We start from the raw sequence: 26,270 nt of genomic DNA on the forward strand, positions 1-26,270 counted from the left end.
GGAAGACCTCTTCTGCCCCGCTTGGATGAAGACTTCAGCTGGATCATGGACCTCTTCAGCCCCCCGCTTGGGCTTGGATCAGGACATCGGAGGAGCTCTTCTGGACGGATCGGTGTGATACCCGGTGAGGTGAAGACAAGGTAGGATGATCTTCAGGGGCTTAGTGTTAGGTTTATTTAAGGGGGGTTTGGGTTAGATTAGGGGTATGTGGGTGGTGGGTTGTAATGTTGGGGGGGTATTGTATGTTTTTTTTTACAGGCAAAAGAGCTGAATTTCTTGGGGCATGCCCCGCCAAGGGCCCTGTTCAGGGCTGGTAAGGTAAAAGAGCTTTGAACTTTAGTAATTTAGAATAGGGTAGGGCATTTTTTTATTTTGGGGGGCTTTGTTATTTTATTAGGGGGCTTAGAGTAGGTGTAATTAGTTTAAAATTGTTGTAATATTTTTCTTATGTTTGTAAATATTTTTTTATTTTTTGTAACTTAGTTCTTTTTTATTTTTTGTACTTTAGCTAGTTTATTTAATTGTATTTATTTGTAGGAATTGTATTTAATTAATTAATTTATTGATAGTGTAGTGTTAGGTTAATTGTAGGTAATTGTAGGTAGTTTATTTAATTAATTTATTGATAGTGTAGTGTTAGGTTTAATTGTAACTTAGGTTAGGATTTATTTTACAGGTAATTTTGTAATTATTTTAACTATTTTAGCTATTAAATAGTTCTTAACTATTTAATAGCTATTGTACCTGGTTAAAATAAATACAAAGTTACCTGTAAAATAAATATAAATCCTAAAATAGCTATAATATAATTATAATTTATATTGTAGCTATATTAGGATTTATTTTACAGGTAAGTATTTAGCTTTAAATAGGAATAATTTATTTAATAAGAGTTAATTAATTTCGTTAGTTTAAAATTATATTTAACTTAGGGGGGTGTTAGTGTTAGGGTTAGACTTAGCTTTAGGGGTTAATACATTTATTAGAATAGCGGTGAGCTCCAGTCGGCAGATTAGGGGTTAATGTTTGAAGTTAGGTGTCGGCGATGTTAGGGAGGGCAGATTATGGGTTAATACTATTTATTATAGGGTTAGTGAGGCGGATTAGGGGTTAATAACTTTATAATAATAGCGGTGCGGTCCGGTCGGCAGATTAGGGGTTAATAAGTGTAGGCAGGTGGGGGCGACGTTGTGGGGGGCAGATTAGGGGTTAATAAATATAATATAGGGGTCGGCGATGTTAGGGCAGCAGATTAGGGGTACATAGGGATAATGTAAGTAGCGGCGGTTTACGGAGCGGCAGATTAGGGGTTAATAATAATATGCAGGGATCAGCGATAGCGGGGGCGGCAGAATAGGGGTTAATAAGTGTAAGGTTAGGGGTGTTTAGACTCGGGGTACATGTTAGAGTGTTAGGTGCAGACCTAGGAAGTGTTTCCGCATAGCAAACAATGGGGCTGCGTTAGGAGCTGAACACAGCTTTTTTGCAGGTGTTAGGTTTTTTTTCAGCTCAAACAGCCCCATTGTTTTCTATGGGAGAATCGTGCACGAGCACGTTTTCTTTCATGTAATTAGCAAGAGTCCATGAGCTAGTGACGTATGGGATATACATTCCTACCAGGAGGGGCAAAGTTTCCCAAACCTTAAAATGCCTATAAATACACCCCTCACCACACCCACAATTCAGTTATACAAACTTTGCCTCCGATGGAGGTGGTGAAGTAAGTTTGTGCTAGATTCTACGTTGATATGCGCTCCGCAGCAAGTTGGAGCCCGGTTTTCCTCTCAGCGTGCAGTGAATGTCAGAGGGATGTGAGGAGAGTATTGCCTATTTGAATGCAGTGATCTCCTTCTACGGGGTCTATTTCATAGGTTCTCTGTTATCGGTCGTAGAGATTCATCTCTTACCTCCCTTTTCAGATCGACGATATACTCTTATATATACCATTACCTCTGCTGATTCTCGTTTCAGTACTGGTTTGGCTTTCTACAATCATGTAGATGAGTGTCCTTGGGTAAGTAAATCTTATTTTCTGTGACACTCTAAGCTATGGTTGGGCACTTTGTTTATAAAGTTCTAAATATATGTATTCAAACATTTATTTGCCTTGACTCAGAATGTTCAACATTCCTTATTTTTCAGACAGTCAGTTTCATATTTGGGATAAATGCATTTGTTTCTATCATTTTTTCTTACCTTGAAAAATTTGACTTTTTCCCTGTGGGCTGTTAGGCTCGCGGGGGCAGAAAATGCTTCATTTTATTGCGTCATTCTTGGCGCAGACTTTTTTGGCGCAAAATTTTTTTTCTGTTTCCGGCGTCATACGTGTCGCCGGAAGTTGCGTCATTTTTTGACGTTTTTTTGCGTCAAAAATGTCGGCGTTCCAGATGTGGCGTCATTTTTGGCGCCAAAAGCATTTAGGCGCCAAATAATGTGGGCGTCTTTTTTGGCGCTAAAAAATATGGGCTTCTTTTTTGTCTCCACATTATTTAAGTCTCATTATTTATTGCTTCTGGTTGCTAGAAGCTTGTTCACTGGCATTTTTTTCCCATTCCTGAAACTGTCATTTAAGGAATTTGATCAATTTTGCTTTATATGTTGTTTTTTTCTTTTACATATTGCAAGATGTTCCACGTTGCAACTGAGTCAGAAGATACTTCAGGAAAATCACTGCCCAGTGCTGGAGCTACCAAGCTAAGTGTATCTGCTATAAACTTTTGGTATCTGTTTCTCCAGCTGTTGTTTGTATTGCATGTCATGTCAAACTTATTAATGCAGATAAAATTTCCTTTAGTACTGTTACATTACCTGTTGCTGTTCCGTCAACATCTAATTTTCAGAGTGTTCCTGATAACATAAGAGATTTTATTTTTTAAATCCATTAAGAAGGCTATGTCTGTTATTTCTCCTTCTAGTATACATAAAAGTCTTTTAAAACTTCTCTTTTTTCAGATGAATTTTTAAATGAACATCATCATTCTGATACTGATAATGGTTCTTCTGGTTCAGAGGTTTCTGTCTCAGAGGTTGATGCTGATAAATCTTTGTATTTGTTCAAGATGGAATTTATTCGTTCTTTACTTAAAGAAGTATTATTTGCATTAGAAATAGAGGATTCTGGTCCTCTTGATACTAAATGTAAACGTTTAAATAAGGTTTTTAAATCTCCTGTAGTTATTCCAGAAGTGTTTTATCTCCCTGATGCTATTTCTGAAGTAATTTCCAGGGAATGGAATAATTTGGGTAATTTATTTACTCCTTCTAGACGTTTAAGCAATTATATCCTGTGCCATCTGACAGATTAGAGTTTTTTGGGACAAAAATCCCTAAGGTTATGGGTCTGTCTCTACTCCTGCTAATGTACTACTATTCCTACAGCAGATAGTACTTCATTTAAGGATCCTTTAGATAGGAAAATTGAATCCTTTCTAAGAAAAGCTTACTTATGTTCAGGTAATCTTCTTAGACCTGCTATATTTTTAGCGGATGTTGCTGCAGTTTCAACTTTTTGGTTAGAAGCTTTAGCGCAACAAGTAACAGATCATAATTTTATAGCATTATTATTATTCTATAACATGCTAATAATTGTATTGGTGATACCATCTTTTGATATCATTAGAGTTGATGTCAGGTATATGTCTCTAGCTATTTTAGCTAGAAAAGCTTTATGGATTAAACTTGGAATGCTGATATGTCTTCTAAGTCAACTTTGCTTTCCCTTTCTTTCCAGGGTAAATAATCATTTTCGTTCCTTTCCTCACAACAAGGAACAAAAGCCTGATCCTTCATCCTCAGGAGCGGTATCAGTTTGGAAACTATTTCCAGTTTGGAATATATCCAAGCCTTATAGAAACCTATAGCCAGCTCCTAAGTACCTATGAAGGTGCGGCCCTTATTCCAGCTCAGCTGGTATGGGGCAGATTACGTTTTTTTCAAAGAAATTTGGATCAATTCCGTTCTCAATCTCTGGTTTCAGAACATTGTTTCAGAAAGGTACAGAATTGGCTTCAAGTTAAGGCCTCCTGCTAAGAGATTTTTTTCTTTCCCGTGTCCCAGTTAACACAGCAAAGGCTCAGCATTTCTGAAATGTGTTTCAGATCTAGAGTTGGCTGGAGTATTTATGCCAGTTCCAGTTCTGGAACAGGGGCTGGGGTTTTATTTTATCTCTTCATTGTACCAAAGAAGGTCAATTCCTTCAGACCAGTTCCGGATCTATCATTATTGAATCGTTATGTTAGGATACCAACATTCAAGATGGTTACTGTAGGACTATCCTGCCTTTTGTTTAGCAAGGGCATTATATGTCTACAATAGATTTACAGGATGTGTATCTGCATATTCCGATTCATCCAGATCACTTTTAGTGTCTGAGATTCTCTTTTTAGACAAGCATTACCAGTTTTGTGGCTCTACCGTTTGGCCTAGCCTCAGTTCCAAGAATTTTTTTCAAAGGTTCTCGGTGCCCTTCTTTCTGTAATCAGAGAACAGGGTTTTGGTATTTCCTTATTTGGTTGATATCTTGGTACTTGCTCAGTCTTCTCATTTTCGAAGAATCTCATACGAATCGACTTGTGTTGTTTCTTCAAGTTCATGGTTGGAGGATCAATTTACCAATCAGTTCATTGATTCCTCAGACAAGGGTAACCTTTTTAGGTTTCTAGATAGATTCAGTGTCTATGACTCTGTCCTTGTCAGACAAGAGAAGTTTAACATTGATATCAGCTTGTCAAAACCTTCAGTCACAATCATTCCCTTTGGTAGCCTTATGCATGGAAATGTTGGGTCTTAGGACTGCCGCATCAGATGCGGTCTCCTTTGCTCGTTTTCACATGCGACCTCTTCAGCTCTGTATGCTGAACCAATGGTGCAGGGATTACTCAAAGATATCTCAATTAATATCTTTAAACCGATTTTACGACACTCTCTGACATGGTGGACAGATCACCATCGTTTAGTTCAGGGGGCTTCTTTGTTCTTCCGACCTGGACTATAATCTCAACAGATGCAAGTCTTACAGGTTGGGGAGCTGTGTGGGGGTATCTGACGGCACAAGGGGTTTGGGAATCTCAGGAGGTGAGATTTCCGATCAATATTTTGGAACTCCGTGCAATTTTCAGAGCTCTTCAGTCTTGGCCTCTTCTGAAGAGAGAGTTGTTCATTTGTTTTCAGATAGACAATGTCACAACTGTGGCATACATCAATCATCAAGGAGGGACTCACAGTCCTCTGGCTATGAAAGAAGTATCTCGAATTTTGGTTTGGGCGGAATCCAGCTCCTGTCTAATCTCTGCGGTTCATATCCCAGGTATGGACAATTGGAAAGCAGATTATCTCAGTCGCCAAACGTTGCAACCGGGCGAATGGTCTCTTCACCCAGAGGTATTTCTTCAGATTGTTCAAATGTGGGAACTTCCAGAAATAGATCTGATGGCTTCTCATCTAAACAAGAAACTTCCCAGGTATCTGTCCAGATCCCGGGATCCTCAGGCGGAGGCAGTGGATGCATTATCACTTCCTTGGAAGTATCATCCTGCCTATATCTTTCCGCCTCTAGTTCTTCTTCCAAGAGTAATCTCCAAGATTCTGAAGGAATGCTCGTTGTTCTGCTGGTAGCTCCGGCATGGCCTCACAGGTTTTGGTATGCGGATCTTGTCCGGATGGCCTCTTGCCAACCGTGGACTCTTCCGTTAAGACCAGACCTTCTGTCTCAAGGTCCTTTTTTCCATCAGGATCTGAAATCCTTAAATTTAAAGGTATGGAGATTGAACGCTTGATTCTTGGTCAAAGAGGTTTCTCTGACTCTGTGATTAATACTATGTTACAGGCTCGTAAATCTGTATCCAGAGAGATATATTATAGAGTCTGGAAGACTTATATTTCTTGGTGTCTTTCTCATCATTTTTCTTGGCATTCTTTTAGAATACCGAGAATATTACAGTTTCTTCAGGATGGTTTAGATAAGGGTTTGTCCGCAAGTTCCTTGAAAGGACAAATCTCTGCTCTTTCTGTTCTTTTTCACAGAAAGATTGCTATTCTTCCTGATATTCATTGTTTTGTACAAGCTTTGGTTCGTATAAAGCCTGTTATTAAGTCAATTTCTCCTCCTTGGAGTTTGAATTTGGTTCTGGGGGCTCTTCAAGCTCCTCCATTTGAACCTATGCATTCATTGGACATTAAATTACTTTCTTGGAAAGTTTTGTTCCTTTTGGCCATCTCTTCTGCCAGAAGAGTTTCTGAATTATCTGCTCTTTCTTGTGAGTCTCCTTTTCTGATTTTTAATCAGGATAAGGCGGTGTTGCGAACTTCTTTTCAATTTTTACCTAAGTTGTGAATTCCAACAACATTAGTAGAGACATTGTGGTTCCTTCATTATGTCCTAATCCTAAGAATTCTAAGGAGAAATCGTTGCATTCTTTGGATGTTGTTAGAGCTTTGAAATATTATGTTGAAGCTACTAAGTCTTTCCGAAAGACTTTTAGTTTATTTGTTATCTTTTCCGGTTCTAGAAAGGCCAGAAAACTTCTGCCATTTCTTTGGCATCTTGGTTGAAATATTTAATTCATCTTGCCTATGTTGAGTCGGGTAAAACTCCGCCTCAGAGGATTACAGCTCATTCTACTAGGTCAGTTTCTACTTCCTGGGCGTTTAGGAATGAAGCTTCGGTTGATCAGATTTGCAAAGCGGCAACTTGGTCCTCTTTGCATACTTTTACCAAATTCTACCATTTTGATGTATTTTCTTCTTCTGAAGCAGTTTTTGGTAGAAAAGTACTTCAGGCAGCGGTTTCAGTTTGAATCTTCTGCTTATGTTTTTCATTAAACTTTATTTTGGGTGTGGATTTTTTTCAGCAGGAATTGGCTGTCTTTATTTTATCCCTCCCTCTCTAGTGACTCTTGTGTGGAAAGATCCACATCTTGGGTAGTCATTATCCCATACGTCACTAGCTCATGGACTCTTGCTAATTACATGAAAGAAAACATAATTTATGTAAGAACTTACCTGATAAATTCATTTCTTTCATATTAGCAAGAGTCCATGAGGCCCGCCCTTTTTTGTGGTGGTTATGATTTTTTTGTATAAAGCACAATTATTCCAATTCCTTATTTTATATGCTTTCGCACTTTTTTCTTATCACCCCACTTCTTGGCTATTCGTTAAACTGAATTGTGGGTGTGGTGAGGGGTGTATTTATAGGCATTTTAAGGTTTGGGAAACTTTGCCCCTCCTGGTAGGAATGTATATCCCATACGTCACTAGCTCATGGACTCTTGCTAATATGAAAGAAATGAATTTATCAGGTAAGTTCTTACATAAATTATGTTTTTGAGGCTGGCCGCTTGCGTAAGCAACTCTGGTATCGAGAGTTGAAGCTGCGTTAAATATGCTCTACGCTCCTTTTTTGGAGCCTAACTCAGCCTTTATGTGGACTCTCAATACCAGAGTTATTTTTATGGTGCGGCCAGAAAAAAGCCGGCATTAGCAACGCGGGTCTTTGCCAACAAAACTCCAAATCTAGGCCTTAGTGACTTACATTTATGTATCAGTTCCTCTGGTAAACCAAATGTGTCTCACTGTATTGTATATTACTGGTTAAAAAAATCACTCAAAATTAAAAATTAAAAAAGTAGATAAACTATATATCCATAAACATTTACAAAATAAGTGAATGTCACATTATGATATGGAATTGGATGATTGTGCATCAGTCAACAATTTTGACACTTTTAGAAATATTTTTCTACTGTCAATCCCTCTTCCTTCTTCCGCCTTTCTAAACTTTATATTTGCCTTCCCATTTCCTTAAAGGGACAGTAAATACATTGAGATTTTAATATAAATTGCTTTGTTGCACATAATAAAATTGCTTTGTAGTAAGAGTTATGCTTTCTGTAAATTACATTTCTAATCGTCATTCAACTAGAATTAACAACTTTTAAGGTCCAAAATTGGCCGATGCAATTCAAATTTTATTTCTCCCAGTGAGCTGGCACTCCAGATGTTTCAGAACTACATTACCCATAATTCTTAGGCACTATGCAGTCCAGTCAAGCATTATGGGAAATATAGTTCTGAAACATCTAGAGTGCCAAGGTTCTCCATCACTGTTCTATCACTGTTCTATACTAAGACACCAAAAACGTTTTGTAATTACAAGGGGGCGTAATTATCAATGTGTAGATGGACATGATCCGCTGTAGCGATCATGTCCGCCGCACATTGATAAATGCCGACAGCATACGCTGTCGCCATTTATCATTGCACAAGCATTTCACAAGAAATGCTTGTGAAATGCCGCCCCCTGCAGATTTGTGGCTGCTAGCATGAGGTGTCAATCAACCCGATCGTATCCGATTGTGCTGATTGCTGTCCGCCGCCTCAGAGGTAGCGGATGAGTTAAGGAGCAGCGGTCTTAAGAACGCTGCTTCTTAACTCCTGTTTCAGGCGAGCCTGAAGGCTCACGCAGAAACAGATGCATTCAATTGATTGCTTGGTAAATCGGCCACAAGGTGTTTACTTATGTTCTGACTTTCCCCATTGACTTACATTCTCTTTTACTAATTTTTTCTTGTTCCCCTTCCTCAGCTCTTTGGTTTTGTCTATGCCTGCTACGTCAGTAAAGTTTTCATGGATGAGGAGGACAGCTGTAAGTACTTATCATGTGTTACTGTAAAAAAATCCAGTTATACCAGAGATGATTAGGCTATATTGAGATGGGATCTACTTTTTACTCATTGTGATATTCTTGTGCATGTGCCTGACTTAACGGGACACTGTTCTCAAAAATGTTTTGTCTTCAATATAAAAAAGCAACATTTAAATATGTAAGTATTTTCTATGGAAAAAAATGAGGTAAAAGCTGTTTAAATATAAACTAATATACCAGTATTAGCTGTGCACTTCCTAATACTACTCATTAGCTTATAGGTCGTTTCTACCAATGCTTAGTGAGCATTAGCAGGAAGTACATATCAGCCAATGAGCATTACTAGGTAGGCTTACCAGAAGTCCCACTTTTACTGGGATTGTCCCGGTTTGGAGGCGCTGTCCCAGTGTCCCACCCAGTTGTACATTCTGTCCCAGTAGGGTTGCCACCTCCAGGTCTCAAATCATATGTCCGGGTTTCAGACCACCTGAAACCCGGACACATTATTCAAAATGACTGGACTGTGGCTCTCCAGCATAGTTGGATGCTGGTACTTTGTTACATACAGCCCTGCTTAGCTTAACGTTCGTGCCCTTCAAAGTTTACATTTAGTCCTACAGGCTGAGTGAGCAGCATAGGGTTTTTATTTTATTTTGTAGTACTACTTGGTTTATTTTTCAAAGAATTTAACACCCCCCGACCCCTGGTGACATCACCGGAAATACACCTTTAGGGGAATCATATGGGTATGACTAGGAAGTACAGATAGGCAGGAATTTTGGCCTGGATCTTGATTTACTTCATGCAGGATAGCATTTTGGTTATAATCTTCCTGCATTATGGTATAGAGTAGCCTCTTAAACAGCTTTAGCAGGTACGTGTTTCTTTTTTACTTTCATTCAATGTTGTATTTATGCCTTATCAGTATTTGGCTCTGTTCCTTAATTAGACACATAAAACACATATTACACTGCAGATATTAAATTGTGAAATTAATAATTCTGAAACATAGAAACATAGAATTTGACGGTAGATAAGAACCAAAAAGGCCCATCAAGTTTACCCATATTACATGTTACTTTTTCCTTAGGATAGCCTTATGCATGTCCCAGGCATTTTTAAATTCCTTTACAGTCTATGTGTTTACCACCTCAAATGGAAGTTCATTCCATGAATCCACCACTCCACTGAAAGTGATAATTATGCTTGATGTTTGGCATTATTTAGAATCTGAGATTTAGATTAATGATTTATTTTCCATGACAACGTAATGGTGCCTTTTTTACTAGGGGGTGGTGTAATGGTCTATTTAAACTGTGTGATTCACTTGTTTCACTGAGGAAGGGTTGAGTATCCACGAAACATTACACACATAAAAGCTACTACTTTAAAAGGACCGGTAATTGCCACACCCCCTTGACCATGCTCCTGACCACACCCCCACTGGCACCACACCAGGTGGTCCCAGTTTCACCTCTAAAAATTATGGTAAGCCTATTACTAGGAAGTGTCTGCCAGCCAATGAGCATAAGTAGGAAGTACACAACTGGTATAGCTGTTTTAGTTTCAGCCTAAATTTATAAACCTTTTACATGTTTATGAAATGTTGCTGTCATTCCAGAGGCCACCATAGAGATGCAGACTATACCCATGTAAGATACATTTATGCATATCTGTATACATGTCCTGTCTTACGTCTGCTGTATATGGGTAAAATAGGAACTCACACAACTATCTTGTGATCTGTTGTTCACTTTTGTTGCTAACTTTTGGGTACACCTGAATTTTAACATGATTAATAATCAAGATTTTTGTATGTGATTATCTATCTTAACTTAGAAAATATTTAATTTACAAAGCCATTCTTCCAAGAATAATGCATTTACTTTACTAGCACAGTACACGCGAGGATGAAAGCTACATTCGTTTCTCTAATATTAAAGAGATATGAACCTCAAAAATTGTCTTTCGTGATTCAGGCAGAGCATACAATTTAAAAAGAAAATCTAATTTACTTCTATAATTTAAATTTGCTTCATTCCCATGGTATTCTTTGTTGAAGAGATACCTAGGTAGGTGTCTGGAGCTCTACATGGCAGTAAATAGTGCTGCCATCTAGTGCTCTTGCAATTGCTTTTCAATAAAAGATAAGAAAAAATAATAATGGATACATTTGTGTTTCATATCCCTTTAACCCTAACAACAGAATTGCACCCAATAGATTTAATTACTTATTGAATAGCATCATCTTCTTTCTTTTTTTTATTTTTGTTTTTCTGCAGTTGATTTTATTGGCTCCTATGATTCCTATGGATATCAGGCCCCCATGAAGACTTCTCACCTCCAGTTGCAGCCACTATATAAGTAAGTAACAATGTCATTTTCACCTTGTTTCTGTCTATTTGTTACCACCGCCAGTGGTGATAGAGTTATTGGTGTGGAAACAAGCTGTAAAAGATCAAGGAATATAAAGAAAATGATATTACGCACAGCTTATGTCTTATATACATTTTCTGTAAAGCATAACATCATTGGGGTTATCACAGCTTATGTATGTAGAATTATACTTGGATACTATTTATATGTATATAGAGTGAGAAAAAGTTACTAGTCCACTCAAAGGAAAGGAAAAGGTCAATTTTTTCACTCGTCTGCTGCAATTTCTTACTCGTTCAGGACTAGTGAAAATTTGAAGCCACATATATATATATATATATATATATATATATATATATACTGTATATATAAATATATATGTAGAACACATTAAAGATGGTACCACAACACGGTGGAGGAGGGTATAAGGAGAAAGGAGCCTCTATGCAGCAGTCAGTGTCTCCGTATTGACACTCGGGAAAATCAAATGTAGAACAGGTACCGCGAACAGGGTACAAACTCCAAGGCTCAAGAAGGTAAAATATCAAATTTTAGTTCCAACGTAGATTAAAAACATGAAATCCACATAGCATTCACAGCGCTCAGGTGAGAGCAGAAGAGACAGGTAAATCACATGCAAAAGCGTTTTGTGCGCATGCACACTTGTATACTGGATAGTTAGTCTCTACAAACTTATATACAGGCTTCTTAAAGTGACATACAAATTAAAAACATAACATTAATACAAACTCTGCTTAATTTACCTATAATAATGCCACATCATGAATAGTAATTTATATGTAAAAAGCTGATATATATATATATATATATACATACAAGATTAGACTAATCTAAGCCACATCAATGCTATTAAAATATTAGAGAATACATTTTTGGATAACAAATATCAGATAAATCCTAACAATAATCAAATTCATCATAGCATATTATAGACATATCTCACCAATTCATCAAAATATATAACTACATATACAATTAATAAGAAATTCATCAGACTATATAATTACATGAAAATTAATTTAAAAAAATTGGACTAAGTAAAGAGATCCAAGTCTCTTTTAATGTTTAGACCTACATGATAGCTTGTTTATAAAGTGAACATCCAGAAAGCCTCTCTTTTATTTAACTTGTTTTCTCGGTCACCTCCTTTCTTCCATCTAGGGCTATGATCTATTCCCTGCAATGTTAAGATTGACGTATTTACATTATGGTTATCTTTAAAGTGCCTGGCCACAGGTGTATCAGAGTCAGTGTCTTCTATAGACCTAAGATGTTGCAGAAATATATCAGAGAACTTTTTATTTTTCCTATATATTGTTTTTTACACAGCTGACAAGTTAGTAAATAAACAACATGAGTAGTTGCACAAGTAATGAAAAATGTGTTGGTATATTACAATCCAGTAACAGATGACTTAAATGAGATACCTTCCTCAACATGATTGCAGGTTTTACATATAGGTCTCCTGCATTGCAAATGAAGCAGCTTTTGTATTAATGTTATGTTAATTTGTATACGTCACTTTAAGAAGCCTATATATAAGTTTGTAGAGACTAACTATCCAGTATGCAGTGAACAAGTGCGCGCACGAAGCACGTTTGAATGTGATTTATCTGTCTCCTCTGTTCACACCTGAGCACTGTGCATGCTATGTGGATTTCATGTTTGTAATCTACTTTGGAATTACAATTAGATATTTTACCTTCTTGAGCCTTGGAGTTTGTACCCTGTTCGCGGTACCTGTTCTACATTTGATTTTCCTGAGTGTCAATACGGAGACACTGACTGCTGCATAGAGGCTCCTTTCTCCTTATACCCTCCTCCACCGTGTTGTGGTACCATCTTTAATGTGAGTAAAGGCTATTTCGCTAGAGCGCTTCTTTCCCCAGAATCTGTATTCTTTCTTTTTTTTAAAATAATTTGGTTTTAGCAGATTTCTTTTATTGCGAGCGTAGTTGAATTTAAGGTTTATTGACAAGCAACGTTTCGGGGGAACCTGCCCCTTTGTCAAGCTAAATACAAAGTACACACTGTGAACATTTAAACCCATCTCCAACGATGGGCTGACACAGCCTATAATCATTCTAAGGTAGAGAGCACAGAATAATCACATCATAGTGGCTATAAAATGCTGACATTTGAATAAAAAAACAGAAAAACAAAAAAGCAAAAACATTTTAAATTAATGGGTTTAGATCAAACTCCCTATTCATACCCTTTGGATACATAGAATCCATTTTCCAGATCCACTTTATAAAGCAAGTCTTTTGTCTGTCACCTCCTCTAGCTTTATGTTTAGCCTGGTCTAAGACCATAAATCTTAATTGACTTACATGGTGGCCCATTTTGTGGAAGTAAGATGGGACAGGTAAATCTCTTAATTTTGGGTTTCTTATAGTTGACTTATGTTGTCCTATGCAGTCCCCCACCCTTTGGGTAGTCTCACCAATGTATAATAGCCCACATAGGCACTTAAGGGGATAGACCATATAGGAGGAGTCACAAGTATAGAAACCTTTAATTTTGTATTTGAAACTTGTGTAGGGTTGGGAAATCTCTCCTCCCTTTATCACACTATTACAGTGTGCACATCCCAAGCATGGGTATGTGCCATGTTTCAGTTTATAAAAGTATGGTATATCTTTTTTCTGTGATGATACCATAGCTCTAACTATTCTCTTGCCACTAGTGTGTCCCCTGCGATATGCTGCTCTAGGCAGTTGTTTAAACTCCTCAATATCTGGGCAGGAATATTTCAAAATATGCCAATTTTGCTAAAGAACTTTGTACATGTTATTAATTAAAGTATTGTAGGTACTTACAAATGTAAACTTCTTTTCTGGAGCTTTTACTTTTCTAACATGCATATTGGATCTGATACCTGTTAATTCTGTTTCACTATAACCATGTTCCTCAAACTTTTGTTGCATTTCATTTAATCTTTATTCCTTTTTTACAGGGTCTGTTACAATCTTATCAACCCTGAGGAACTGTGATTTTGGAACTGACTCAAATACATTGGGGGGGGGGTGAACGCTTTTTCTGTGAAGAAGTGTGCTTCTATCTGTTGTTTTTGTGTAAAGGTCACTTTTGAGCATGCCTTCTTCTTTATATATCAATGTATCTAAAAATTTAATCTTATAGACATCATGTTTTGATGTAAATTTTATAAAGAGTACATCTGGCTCAATTTCCAATCTCAATTTCTCTAATAGCTCTAAGGGACCTGTCCAAATTATAAATAAATCATCTATATAGCGGTACCATGTTAAACAGTATTTTTTTATAGTTTATATTAGTGTATACCATTCTTTCTTCAATACTGTCCATAACCAAACGGGCATATGATGGGGCCACATTGGACCCCATAGCCGTCCCTGTTTTTTGTAAATAAAATGTACCATCAAATAGAAAATAATTTTCCATACTGAGTAATGCTGCAAAATTCTTGGATAAAATTCTTGCCGCTTTGAATAAAGTGGGTAAATCTTATGTAAGGGACACTGACGATTTTTTTTAAAAAATAAAAGAATTTAAAAACTTGGGAGACAATGCTGTACTTTCCACATGGGATGTGTCTTTTTTTACACAGTAATCCCACACAATGAAGTTGTGGAATGCATTGAAAACAAACTGAAAGCATGTGGAAAGTACAACATTCAACAAATTAGCTTTATGGTTGAACTGTTACAATTAATTTTAACACAAATTATTTTCTATTTGATGGTACATTTTATATACAAAAAACAGGGACAGCTATGGGGTCCAATGTGGCCCCATCATATGCCTCTTTGGTTATGGACAGTATTGAAGAAAGGATGGTATACACTAATATAAACTATAAAAAATACTGTTTAACATGGTACCGCTATATAGATGATTTATTTATAATTTGGGCAGGTCCCTTAGAGCTATTAGAGAAATTCAGATTGGAAATTGAGACAGATGTACCCTTTATAAAATTTGCATCAAAACATGATGTGTATCAGATTGAATTTTTAGATACATTGATATATAAAGAAGAAGGCATGCTCAAACGTGACCTTTACACAAAAACAACAGATAGAAACACACTTCTTCACAGAAAAAGCTTTCACCACCCCCGCCAATGTATTTAAGTCAGTTCCAAAATCCCAGTTCCTCAGGGTTGATAAGATTGTAACAGACCCTGTAAAAAAGGAATTAAGATTAAATGAAATGCAATGAAATTTGAGGAACGTGGTTATAGTGAAACAGAATTAACAGGTTTCAGATCCAATATGCATGTTAGAAAAGTAAAAGCCCCAGATAAGAAGTTGACGTTTGTAAGTACCTACAATACTTTAAGCAATAACATTCACAAAGTACTTAAAGGTACATGAAACCCAAAAATGTTCTTTCATGATTCAGATAGAGAATACAATTTTAAACAACTTTCTTATTTACTTCTATTATCTAATCTGTTTCATTCTCTTGGTATCATGTGTTGAAGGAGCAGCAGTGCACTACTGGTTTCTAACTGAACACATGGGTGAGCCAATCACAATCAATATATATATATATATATATATATACAGACACTTCTGTAATAGTGTGATAAAGGGAGGAGAGATTTCACATCCCTACACAGGTTTCAAATACAAAATTAAAGGTTTCTATTAGGGTTGCAACGATACCGATACTAGTATCGGTATCGGTGCTGATACCAAGTATTTGCATGAGTACTTGTACTCATGCCAATGCACCGATACTTAAACCGATACTTAAACCGATATCTCCACTTCCTACCCATACGCTATCTTGTGGAGTTTTTTCAAACTGCATGTTTCCATTTCATTTTAAGCTGTAGTGGAGACTCAACTAAAAATGGTTCACTTCTGTTCTGCCACTACAAATTGCTGTTGTATTGTATTATTGTAAGAGAGATCACTGTACCTCGTTCAGACAAACCCCTGAAATACTGGGCAGTTAATAAACTGAGATTTCCAGCTCTGGCTAAAATGGCCCAAAATTATCTTTCTGCCCAATGCAGTAGTGCTGAAAGTGAAAGACTGTTCAGCTTAGCATCAAACGACATTACTGATAGCAGAAACAGACGTATAGCTGAACATACAGAGATGCTGTTCCTTAAAAGGAACTTGCTACTAACTTTTGAAAAAATATTTTAATTGCTAGATTGCCTGTTATACTGCTAGTTCTTATCTTGCACAATTATGCTCAAAACATACTGTACTCTGAAGAACATCCTTAGCTTATATAATTGCAGGAAGAGTGTTTATAGAAAAAATTAAGTTAATTCATATGAACACACATCTTACAATAGGACTAGATTTAGATTACATTTAATATGTAAGCTTTACCTATGCTCTGTTCACATTTCCAACTCAATAGACTTTAATGGAGTTGGACATGTAATGAGAGCATTGGTAAAGCTTACCAGTCAAATGTAAGCTAGCCCATAGTGTTCCCCATGTTTAAACAGTGCACTGGTATATTTTTTACTGTATTGCACTTTTGGTTGGTTGTGATATTACATTGGTTATTTACTGTTGTTATTATGAATATATTTTAATGTAATATTTGCTTTGTGACAACAAGCAAATAAAACAGTTTTATTATTTCATAATGTCTTTTGAGTTACAGTTCTTCATAATTATAATGAAGCTATCTTAAATCATTAGTCTGTATTGTACTTGGGACACTGTCACATGACATAAAAAAGTATCGGTAATTGGTATCGGCGAGTATTTAAAAAAAAGTATCGGTACTTGTACTCGGTCTTTAAAAAATGGTATTGGTGCAACCATAGTTTCTATACATGTGACTCTTCCAATGTGGTCTATGCCCTTAAATGCCCATGTGGGCTATTATACATTGGTGAGACTACCCAAAGGGTGGGGGACCGCATAGGACAACATACTGAAGGTCAACTATAAGAAACCCAAAATTAAGAGATTTACCTGTACCATCCCACTTCCACAAAATGGGCCACCAGGTAACACAATTTAGATTTATGGTCTTAGACCAGGCTAAACATGAAGCTAGAGGAGGTGACAGACAAACGACTTGCTGTATAAAGAGGCTAAGTGGATCTGGAAAATTGATTCTATGGGGTCAATTTATGTAGGTGCGAGCAGACATGATCCGATATAGCGGATCATGTTCGCTGCACATCAATAAATGCCGACAGCATACGCTTGTGAACTGCTAGTGCAATACCGCCCCCTATTTGATCGGGATGATTGCTGTCTGCCGCCTCAGAGGTGGCAGATGAGTTAAGGACCGCTGCTTCTTAACTTCCGCTTCAGGCGGACCTGAAGCGGAGTGGGTTGGAAGCAGCATTCGCTGCTTTATAAATCGACCCCCATGTATCCAAAAGGTATGAACAGGGAGTTTGATCTTAACCCATTAATTTACCATGTTTTTTGCTTTTTCTGTTTCTTGATTCAAATTTCAGCATTTTATAGCCACTATGATGTGTTTATTTTGTGCTCTCTACCTTAGAATGTTTATAGGCTGTGTATATAGAATTAAGATGTAATTTAACATGTTTTTTGCTTTTGCTTTTTCTGTTTCTTGATTCAAATGTCAGCATTTTATAGCCACTATGATGTGTTTATTTTGTGCTCTCTACCTTAGAATGTTTATAGGCTGTGTATATAGAATTAAGATGTAATGAAAAAAGTAATGTGGTTAAGAAAGGGTTAACAGTGTAACTAGGATGGGTTAAACTGTGATATGTGTATAACCCCTCCCACTTGTCACATGTGAATTTTAATTGGTCAGCCTATCATTGGAGATGGGTTTAAATGTTCACTGCGTGTAGTTTGTATTTAGCTTGACAAAGGGGCAGGTGCCCTCAAAAGGTTGCTTGTTAATAAACCTTTTTCACTTCTGGAACAGAGTGTGCAGCTTTCATATGTTTTACAAGTATATTGGAGCAAGATGGTAAACTCCACAAGCTAGCACCCACTCATATGGTGTTTGAGATATCTACAAGGGAGTGCTGGTCCTAACCTACATACTTTTCTTGTAGTTGAATTTAATACATGCCAGAGCTCTGGTTAACTGTTATGCTCGACTAAAGAGTTGCACAACATACATGAAAAATACATTTAAACGTACAGTTACAATCATAAAAACACTAATAAAATTATAAAAATAATAATTTTGTATAAAAAGTTATAAGGGCTCAAAAATATGAGGTTTCAGGTGTTAGAAAAAAAAGTCTGCAAAGGACTTTAACATAGACATAAATACTGTACATACAGTATATATGTCTAAATATGTATATTTATATGTTTATATGTGTGTACATATGTATTTATGTATTTATATGTGTATATATGTATTCAAAGACATATATACACATATAAACACATAAATATGTATACATATATAGACATCATATTTGTGCAACATTCATATTTAATAGTGTAAGTGTTTAACTGTGTATTTACTGTAAATATTTCACATTCAAATATTATTCATATTGGGGAATATGTTCTAGGTATTTTTAAATAGATATTCCTATATTTATCTGTATATATCTATTCCTATGCATAATTTTATTTATATATATATATATATATATATATATATATATATATATATATATATAGAGAGAGAGAGAGAGAGAGAGAGAGAGAGAGAGAGAGAGAGAGAGGTATAGATATATATTGCATCAAAAAAAATCATATACATACAGTATATAGAAATATGTATTTAAGAATAAATAGAACATAGTCTGCTATGTGAAGGACATTGGAATGTATTCATATTTCATGTTGGGTTAGTGCACTTGATGAAACGCATTCAGGTTTACCCGATTTGTTGGGTTTTCCCCCCACTTTTTACGCTTCATTGCAGTCTGTGGAGGAATACGTTAACACAGTCACAATATTCCAAGTTCAGCCTTTTGCGCGCGTCAGGTTAGTGATCGTGCAAAATATTTCTACTTTCAACTTGTAATACGCTTGCTACCTGACGCCCACTAGTGTAGTTAGCGTGCAAGCGGGAACAATAAATAGCGCTCCACTCTTAAATCTAGCCCGTCTATGGGAGTGACACATCTGCAATATAGCAAGCTGAAAATGTAGGTATGAGGTTTCATAGTATTAAACACTATAATATGTGCTGGTTGCTGCTGGCCTGGGGTAGTAAATGCAAATTGATGCTGTATTATTATATTTTTCATACAGTTGCTCCTGGCTTTTTATTCCTAATTAATGACACAGCTGTCATATAATTTGACAGATGATATGAAACAAATCCAAATGCTCTGGAATATGAAAATATTAGTAGTATTTTGCAAGAATAGATTACTTTCAAAATGAAATAAAGGCGTAATTATAGTATGGGTTCATATAATATTCTTTACTGAACCCAAAATGATGTCCCTATAAGAGAGAGAAAAGCCCACTATTTAAACATGTTTTTCCATTAAAAATTTGATTTTGAAGCTAACAGGAAGTGTTCCCTGGTTGATTAGAATTCAAAGTAGAATCAAAAAATGTTTTGTTTGTTTTAAATTCAGCACATGCACATTTAGTATAAAAATGAATTATAAAATACAATAATTTTAGATGCAACACCTACAGTTTTCATGTATTACCACTAGTGCACCGTACTCATGAACATGAATTCTTTGGCAGAATATACTTTTCACGTGTCACCTTTAGGTTAAAGTTCTAGTTACATACTCTCAAGTATATATTGCTGGTTTAAAGGCGATATAAAATAGTAATATAATTTACAAATAAACTCTACTTATTTGAATTAAAATACCTCAGCAATACTGGTTTCCATGTCAATAAAAAATAAGCACTGGCACAATGTTACTCTACAATTGGGATCTGTTATAAAATACTAGTAACATTACAGTTGCTCATTGAAGAAGAGTGCTGTGCCATAATTCTACTACTTTTCTTTTTACTTCTGAATTTCTTCTATATTCATTACAGTCACCAACCTAATCTCCTCTCTCTATGATTCAGGCAATAACTAGTCAGATGCTACATTTTTGGTTCAGCACCTGGGTACGCCTGCGTATTGGTGTCTAAATGTAGCCACCAATCAGCAAGTGCTACCCAGGTGCTGAACCAAAAATGGTCCGGCTCTTAAGCTTACATTCTTGCTTTTTTTAAATAAAGATACTAAGAGAAGGAATGCAAATTGATAATAAGAGTAAATTAGAAAGTTGCTTACAATTGCATGCTCTATCTGAATCATGCACGTTTAATTTTGACTAGGTTATCCCTTCAAGTCAATATAATAATAGGGTAAATTAATTAGTATCTGGTTTTGGGGATGATCACAATCCATTAGAAAAACTTATAAAATTACTTATCTACAATAATCCACATGGTAATTTTCCATAGAAAGTAATTAGATACGTTTTTTTCTAAAGAATGTGATCTACCCCATTGTAAGTCCGGTGTTTGGAAGCTCCATCCATTTGTGAGTTGTAAAAATACATACTAAGGTCACAGTAAAAACTGCAAGGTATTAATTAGGGCTGCAACTAACGATTATTTTCAAAATCAATTAATCGGCCGATTTTTTTTCCGATTAATCGACTAATCGGATAAAAAGAGAGTCAATAATAGTTTTCTATGTTTTAAATAAAATCCATATACTGAGTGTTACAAATATAAACTTCAGACTAAAACTTTACATTAACACATCTGTTTCTTCAATTTTTATGCAGCAGAGCACAGTTTTATAATTAAACAAAACAAAACCACAAACTGAAAAGAGGTAGAACTAGAAAGAGTTAGACTATCATTGTTAATAACATTCTGTTATTCATTCTTTCAGAAACTTTGCATTGAAATGCAAAAATCTCAACATGTCCACATGCTTCTGGCTAAGGATGGTTCTCTGTTTGCAGCTATATTTCCTGCAGCAGAGAAAAGGCTGTTGAGATGTATAAGTAGGGTTTTGCCAATTTCACCAAAGTGGGATATTTATCTTTGTTAGCTCTTCACCAATGCTAAGCTAAGGGGCCTCTCAATAAAGTAACCCTTGACTTCATTCTAACATAAAAATATCTTGAATATCTATATGCAATGGTAAATAACCAGCTATAAGGTTAGGGGAAATATCTAGTCCGCTCTAAAAATAACGAATATATACTTATAAAGGTTGAATCTGGTACATATTATCACAATTTATTAAAAATATAAAAAAAAACGAATAAAAACAAAATCAAAAAGCGTTAAGGACTGTATATCAATAACAGGGCAAAGCCTTACACATTTATGTATACAGTACATATAATCAGCAATAGCAAGCAATAGGCTAATAATTGTGCAAACAGATAATAGTGTACATCAATTTAAATAACTCCCATCAATCTAGGGGCAAGGTGTAAATAACAAGCTCAGCACTATATCATGAAAAGCATAGTTCCAAATCACATGATTTAATATAAACAATCCAAATGATGACTATTATATCTGGGTTGCGCATAAGCCAGGGGTAGTTGTAAACGTATACTGTCCTGAAAAAGTGAAAAGTAGACGTCTGTAGACGTCCTTTAGGCTAAGGACATAACCATAAAACACAATACCATGTGCAGGAGTTCATTGGAGTGAAGCAGCTGGTGTTGTGCACAGACCAACTAATTGCAAATCAACTAATCGATTAATCGATTATGAGATTCATTGACAACTATTTTCATAATTGATTATTATCGATTATGACGATTAGTTGTTGCAGCTCTAGTATTAATGTTATTACATCATGAAATGTAATTAACAAGCTGTGCTCTATTTATCACAGGCTCTCTGAGATTGGAATGTGTGTTTCTGTAACACCCTACCAGGTATAATATTTCACATAGTAATATGAAGTTTGATATCTAAATCAATATAGTTTGAACACAGATGCAGTAAAACAGTATAATGCTTAGTTAGACTTAAAATGCTTTTGGATTCACCAAATAAATTCGATAATTGATGATTATATTAATTCCTTATAATGTGACATTAGTGTTCTTTAATACCTGTTCTACCCAACTGGGTCAAAATTGGGCATATTATTGCCAGCTGTAACTAGCTTTCTTTTAGTTATAGACCATATTTCTACTATATGCCTCTAGTTATTAGGTTCATTACACGCTACGTTTACAAGTTGAGCGCAATCGATAGAGCAGGGTTGAAAAGTCCATCATTTTTAGAATAAAATTACACAAAAAGGGGACAAAATAAATAATAAAAGTATATTTCAAAGATTTTTAATACATATAATTAAGCATTTCATATTACAATCTCAAATAGTTTACTGTCCCTTTTAAACTTAATTATCCTGTCTGTTCATGATCAAGTCTGCATTACAGATTTTATTAAACCATAGAGAGCCCCTATGTTTGGCTAGAGATGGATGTTATATTTTGTATATCAGTGTTTCTAAACCGCAGTCCTTTAGTGCTCCAACAGGCCAGGTTTTTATTATAGCTGAACTAGAGCACAGGTGAAATAGTCAGCTGATCAGTAACCATGGTTACTAACCTGCTCTCACCCATCAGCTGATTTTTTCACCTGTGCTCTAGTTCAGCTATAATGAAAACCTGCCCTGTTAGGGCTACTTGAGAACCGTGGTTGAGAAACACTGTTGTATATAATAATAAATATGCTGCAGTGAATTCCGGTCTTGTGTAATTACTCATATGTCTTCCTCAGTAACAGCTAGGATCGTGGGCTGACCAATAATAATCTAAATTGTCAGGTTGCTATTAAAAGTGTTACTTAGATATGCTAACCTGTCCTCTCACTTGCTATGGCTTGCCATGTAAAACAAAATATCTAGGTATGTACATGACAGCTGGGTATTTAAAGGGGTGCAGATATATAGGGCTCAAGCTTTAATTACACTAAAAGTAAGCTTCTTGCGCTCATTCAAAGTAAACTGTTTTTGCTCGCTCATTAACCCGATGAGTGCAAAAAGTCGAATTTAGAATATTGTGTGTCATATATTTAAATAAATATTTATACATATATCTGATAGGTTTTTGTACAATATACATATATATATATATATATATATATATATATATTGTGTGTGTATATATATATATATATATATATATAAACATGATTATATATAGGTATAGATATTTACAGATATATATATATATATAGGAATATCTATTTATAAATGTGTGCAGAACATTGGAATGTAAAATATGTACTCTAAATACATACAGTAGTTAAAACCTTTATTAAATATGAATATTTCATAAATATGCTTTTTACATGTTTTCATCTACTTAACTGCAAAGGGCTCCAATGCACTTTTATTATATATATAAATAAAAGTGCATATACATCTATGTTAAAGCCCTTTGCCTGCCTTTTTCTCCAACACCTGAGATCTCATATCTTTGAGCCCTTATAACTTATGTACATTTTATTTAATGTGTATTAGATAGTGTTATTATGAGTGTAACTGTACTCTCTAATGCATTTTTTATGTGTTTTGTGCAACTTTTTTGTTTTGCGAAACAGTTAACCAGAGCTCTGAAGTTGCAGTAATCATTCTAGCATAAATCGCAATTGCGCACAAGCGATCACCTTTACTTTCAACTCGTAATAAGAGCAATAAGCCCAACAAGCGCAAACACCCACAAAAAATGTTTGCACTCCATTCGTAATCTGGCCCATAATTTGCTGCTTAATAAACGTGGACTGATTAACACATTACTGATGTTTTCTTTTGTTTTACAAGTGATGGTAAGAGAGATATTTGCTTTTAATGTGTGCTGAGAAATTGCTCCCACATCTCTTAGGTTAGGATAGTTAGATTTCCCTCAGAGACAAATACACAATAGAAAGACTATGCAATAGCACTTACTTTGAATTTGAAGTGAGGAGTAGAAAATTTTCTGGAAAATGTCAAAGTTAATCCAATTTCCCCTAGCCTTGTGTCACGTTTGCCCCTTTTCCTGTAATTTTACTCTGTAAGTTGTGGGGTTTTCTACTTCTGAGAAATTGAAGTGCAACTCTGCCACATATATGTTCCTAATTGGTATCAGCATTGGTGATAAGCTACAAACAATGCAACCATTGGTAGCATAATGACTGTGCTTTGTCTACTCATATCAAATCCAGATTGCTCCTCCAAATAAGGCAAATGGTGGTGGTGGTGAGGATTTAGCTGCTGTAAAACAATTGCAACATAATGTTAATGTATTCAAAACATTTTACACTCGGCTACTACATTCATTTATTTAAACACTACAGAAAAATTAGTTTTATGTCTTTTTAAAGGGACAGTGGAGTAAAAATTAAACTTTCATGATTCAGATAGAGCATGCCATTTTAAAAAAACTCTCCAGTTCACTTCCATTACTTGAATTGTGCACAGTCATTTTATATGCACACTTTCTGAGGCACCATCTTTTGCTGATTTAATTGCTTATTTAAAATTCAGAGTGTTATTGAATTATCTTTTTATTGCAAATCTACTGTATTTAATGGTCTTCTAAATCCGGAGCATCTATTTAAATTTGTATTACTCTCATAAATTAAACATTATTATTCTTTGATCATGGCACTAACTATGGTAACAGATAACAAAAGAGGTAACAAAAGGTAAAGTTAACCTTTCATGGTTCAGGTAGAACATACAATTTTAAACAACTTAATAATTTACTAATTACATCTAATTTGCTTTGTTCTTTTGTTATACTTTGTTTTAAAGCATACCTAGGTAGGCTCAGGAGCAGCAATGCACTACTGGTTGCTGGCTGCTGATTGGCCTCTTGTCATTGGCTCACCTGATGTAATCAGCTTACTTCCAGTAGTGCATTGTTGCTCCTTGAAGAAAGGATACCAAGAGAATGAAGCAAATTTGATTATAGAAGCAAATGAAAAAGTTGTTTAAAATGTTATGCTCTATCTGAATCGTTAAAGAACAAAATGTGGGTTTCATGTCCCTTTAAGTTATGGGAGTAGGTTGGTAGCTTCTTGATATGCATTCTGTGCTGCAGTTATCTATGTCTGTTTTATTTGTGAAAGTATCTGTCACATTGCATCTCCTCTAATCTCCTGTCACCTGCTTCCTTCCTCAGACCTGGCTAGACCTCTCTGCTGGTTCTGTGTCTGCTGCAGGTGTTCTTCAGATTACACAACCGCCACCTTTGCAACCTCTAAACTTACAGCTCTGTACAAAATTATTTGATCTTGATCGTTGGTGGATATGCCTTAAAGACAAAAGAAAAAAAAAAAAGCAGCAGTAATGATGCTACGATATTCTTCAACTGGCTGTACAATGGACTTTTTATCTTTAGGTGAATAACTGTCATTTTTATTTTCATTAATTCCTATATGGTTGTAGATTTTGCACATTAGGAGAAGAAGATGCACTTCTTATACCCGAAAACAAAAGGACTGGACAACAAAACTGCCCCAGTTAGACCACTGATCACTATATTATGGGATTTCACAAATGTTTGCTTGTACATTACTGAGAGAAGGGGAAGGTTTGAGAAATGATCTTCAAATTTCACTGTAGACTTTAAGTGAACGCCGCAACTCTTAAATGACGCGGAAGAGTGTTACGATAGGATATAATTTAATTATTGTGTTTTTTTTGTTTGTTTCATTGTTTAACCACTGGGCTTCAGACTCAAGTCCACTAGTGCCACAAGATTTCAGAATCTCTGTATGAACTGCTTGTGCAAAGGTTTAATCACTTTGATTGAATCCATCAGTGCTCAAGCGCCCCTCAAGGACTTGAGTATATCCCCAATTTAAATCTTGGTTGCTTACTGGCCGTGAATGTGGCAATCAATAGTTCAAGGTTCTGACCTTCAAGTATACAGGGTCCAGTTGTCTCTTTTGGTTACTATAGTAACATATGACAGTGCAGTGTTTAATGGCTATATGTGTGTGAATGTGTGTGTGTGTATATATATATATATATATATATATATATATATATATATATATATATATATATATATATATATACTGTATGTGTGTGTGTGTGTGTGTTTCTTTCTTCCCTCAGGTAGCTAAAAAGCCACTTATATTCTTCATCATCCATATAGTCTTCATACAATAATTAAAATAGAGGATAAAATAGAGAACTATTTTTCATATTAATTGAAGGGGAATATCACAATGAACTGTTATTACCCAGAAGCTTGTATCATAGGAAAATGCATGAAAAAAACCTGACATTGTGCATTAAAGAACAGTGAACATTTTTCAGCAATTATTATTATTTTCAGTTATTTGTAGAA

The 26,270-nt window shown here is 35.6% G+C and overlaps 1 protein-coding gene across 1 annotated transcript in view; it reads left to right on the forward strand.

The window, feature by feature from the left end:
- Positions 1-25,966, forward strand: part of NKAIN1 (sodium/potassium transporting ATPase interacting 1) — a 78,960-nt gene extending 52,994 nt beyond the window's left edge. Inside the window, exons 5-7 of the mRNA XM_053707104.1 lie at positions 8,584-8,644; positions 10,927-11,008; positions 25,095-25,966. Of these exons, the coding sequence (XP_053563079.1) occupies positions 8,584-8,644; positions 10,927-11,008; positions 25,095-25,104 (153 nt within the window). The 3' untranslated portion in view covers positions 25,105-25,966. The remainder of the gene's footprint in view (positions 1-8,583; positions 8,645-10,926; positions 11,009-25,094) is intronic.
- Positions 25,967-26,270: the final 304 nt, after the last annotated feature.

This window comes from Bombina bombina, chromosome 3 (assembly GCF_027579735.1).
Source record: "Bombina bombina isolate aBomBom1 chromosome 3, aBomBom1.pri, whole genome shotgun sequence".
Taxonomy (NCBI): domain Eukaryota; kingdom Metazoa; phylum Chordata; class Amphibia; order Anura; family Bombinatoridae; genus Bombina; species Bombina bombina.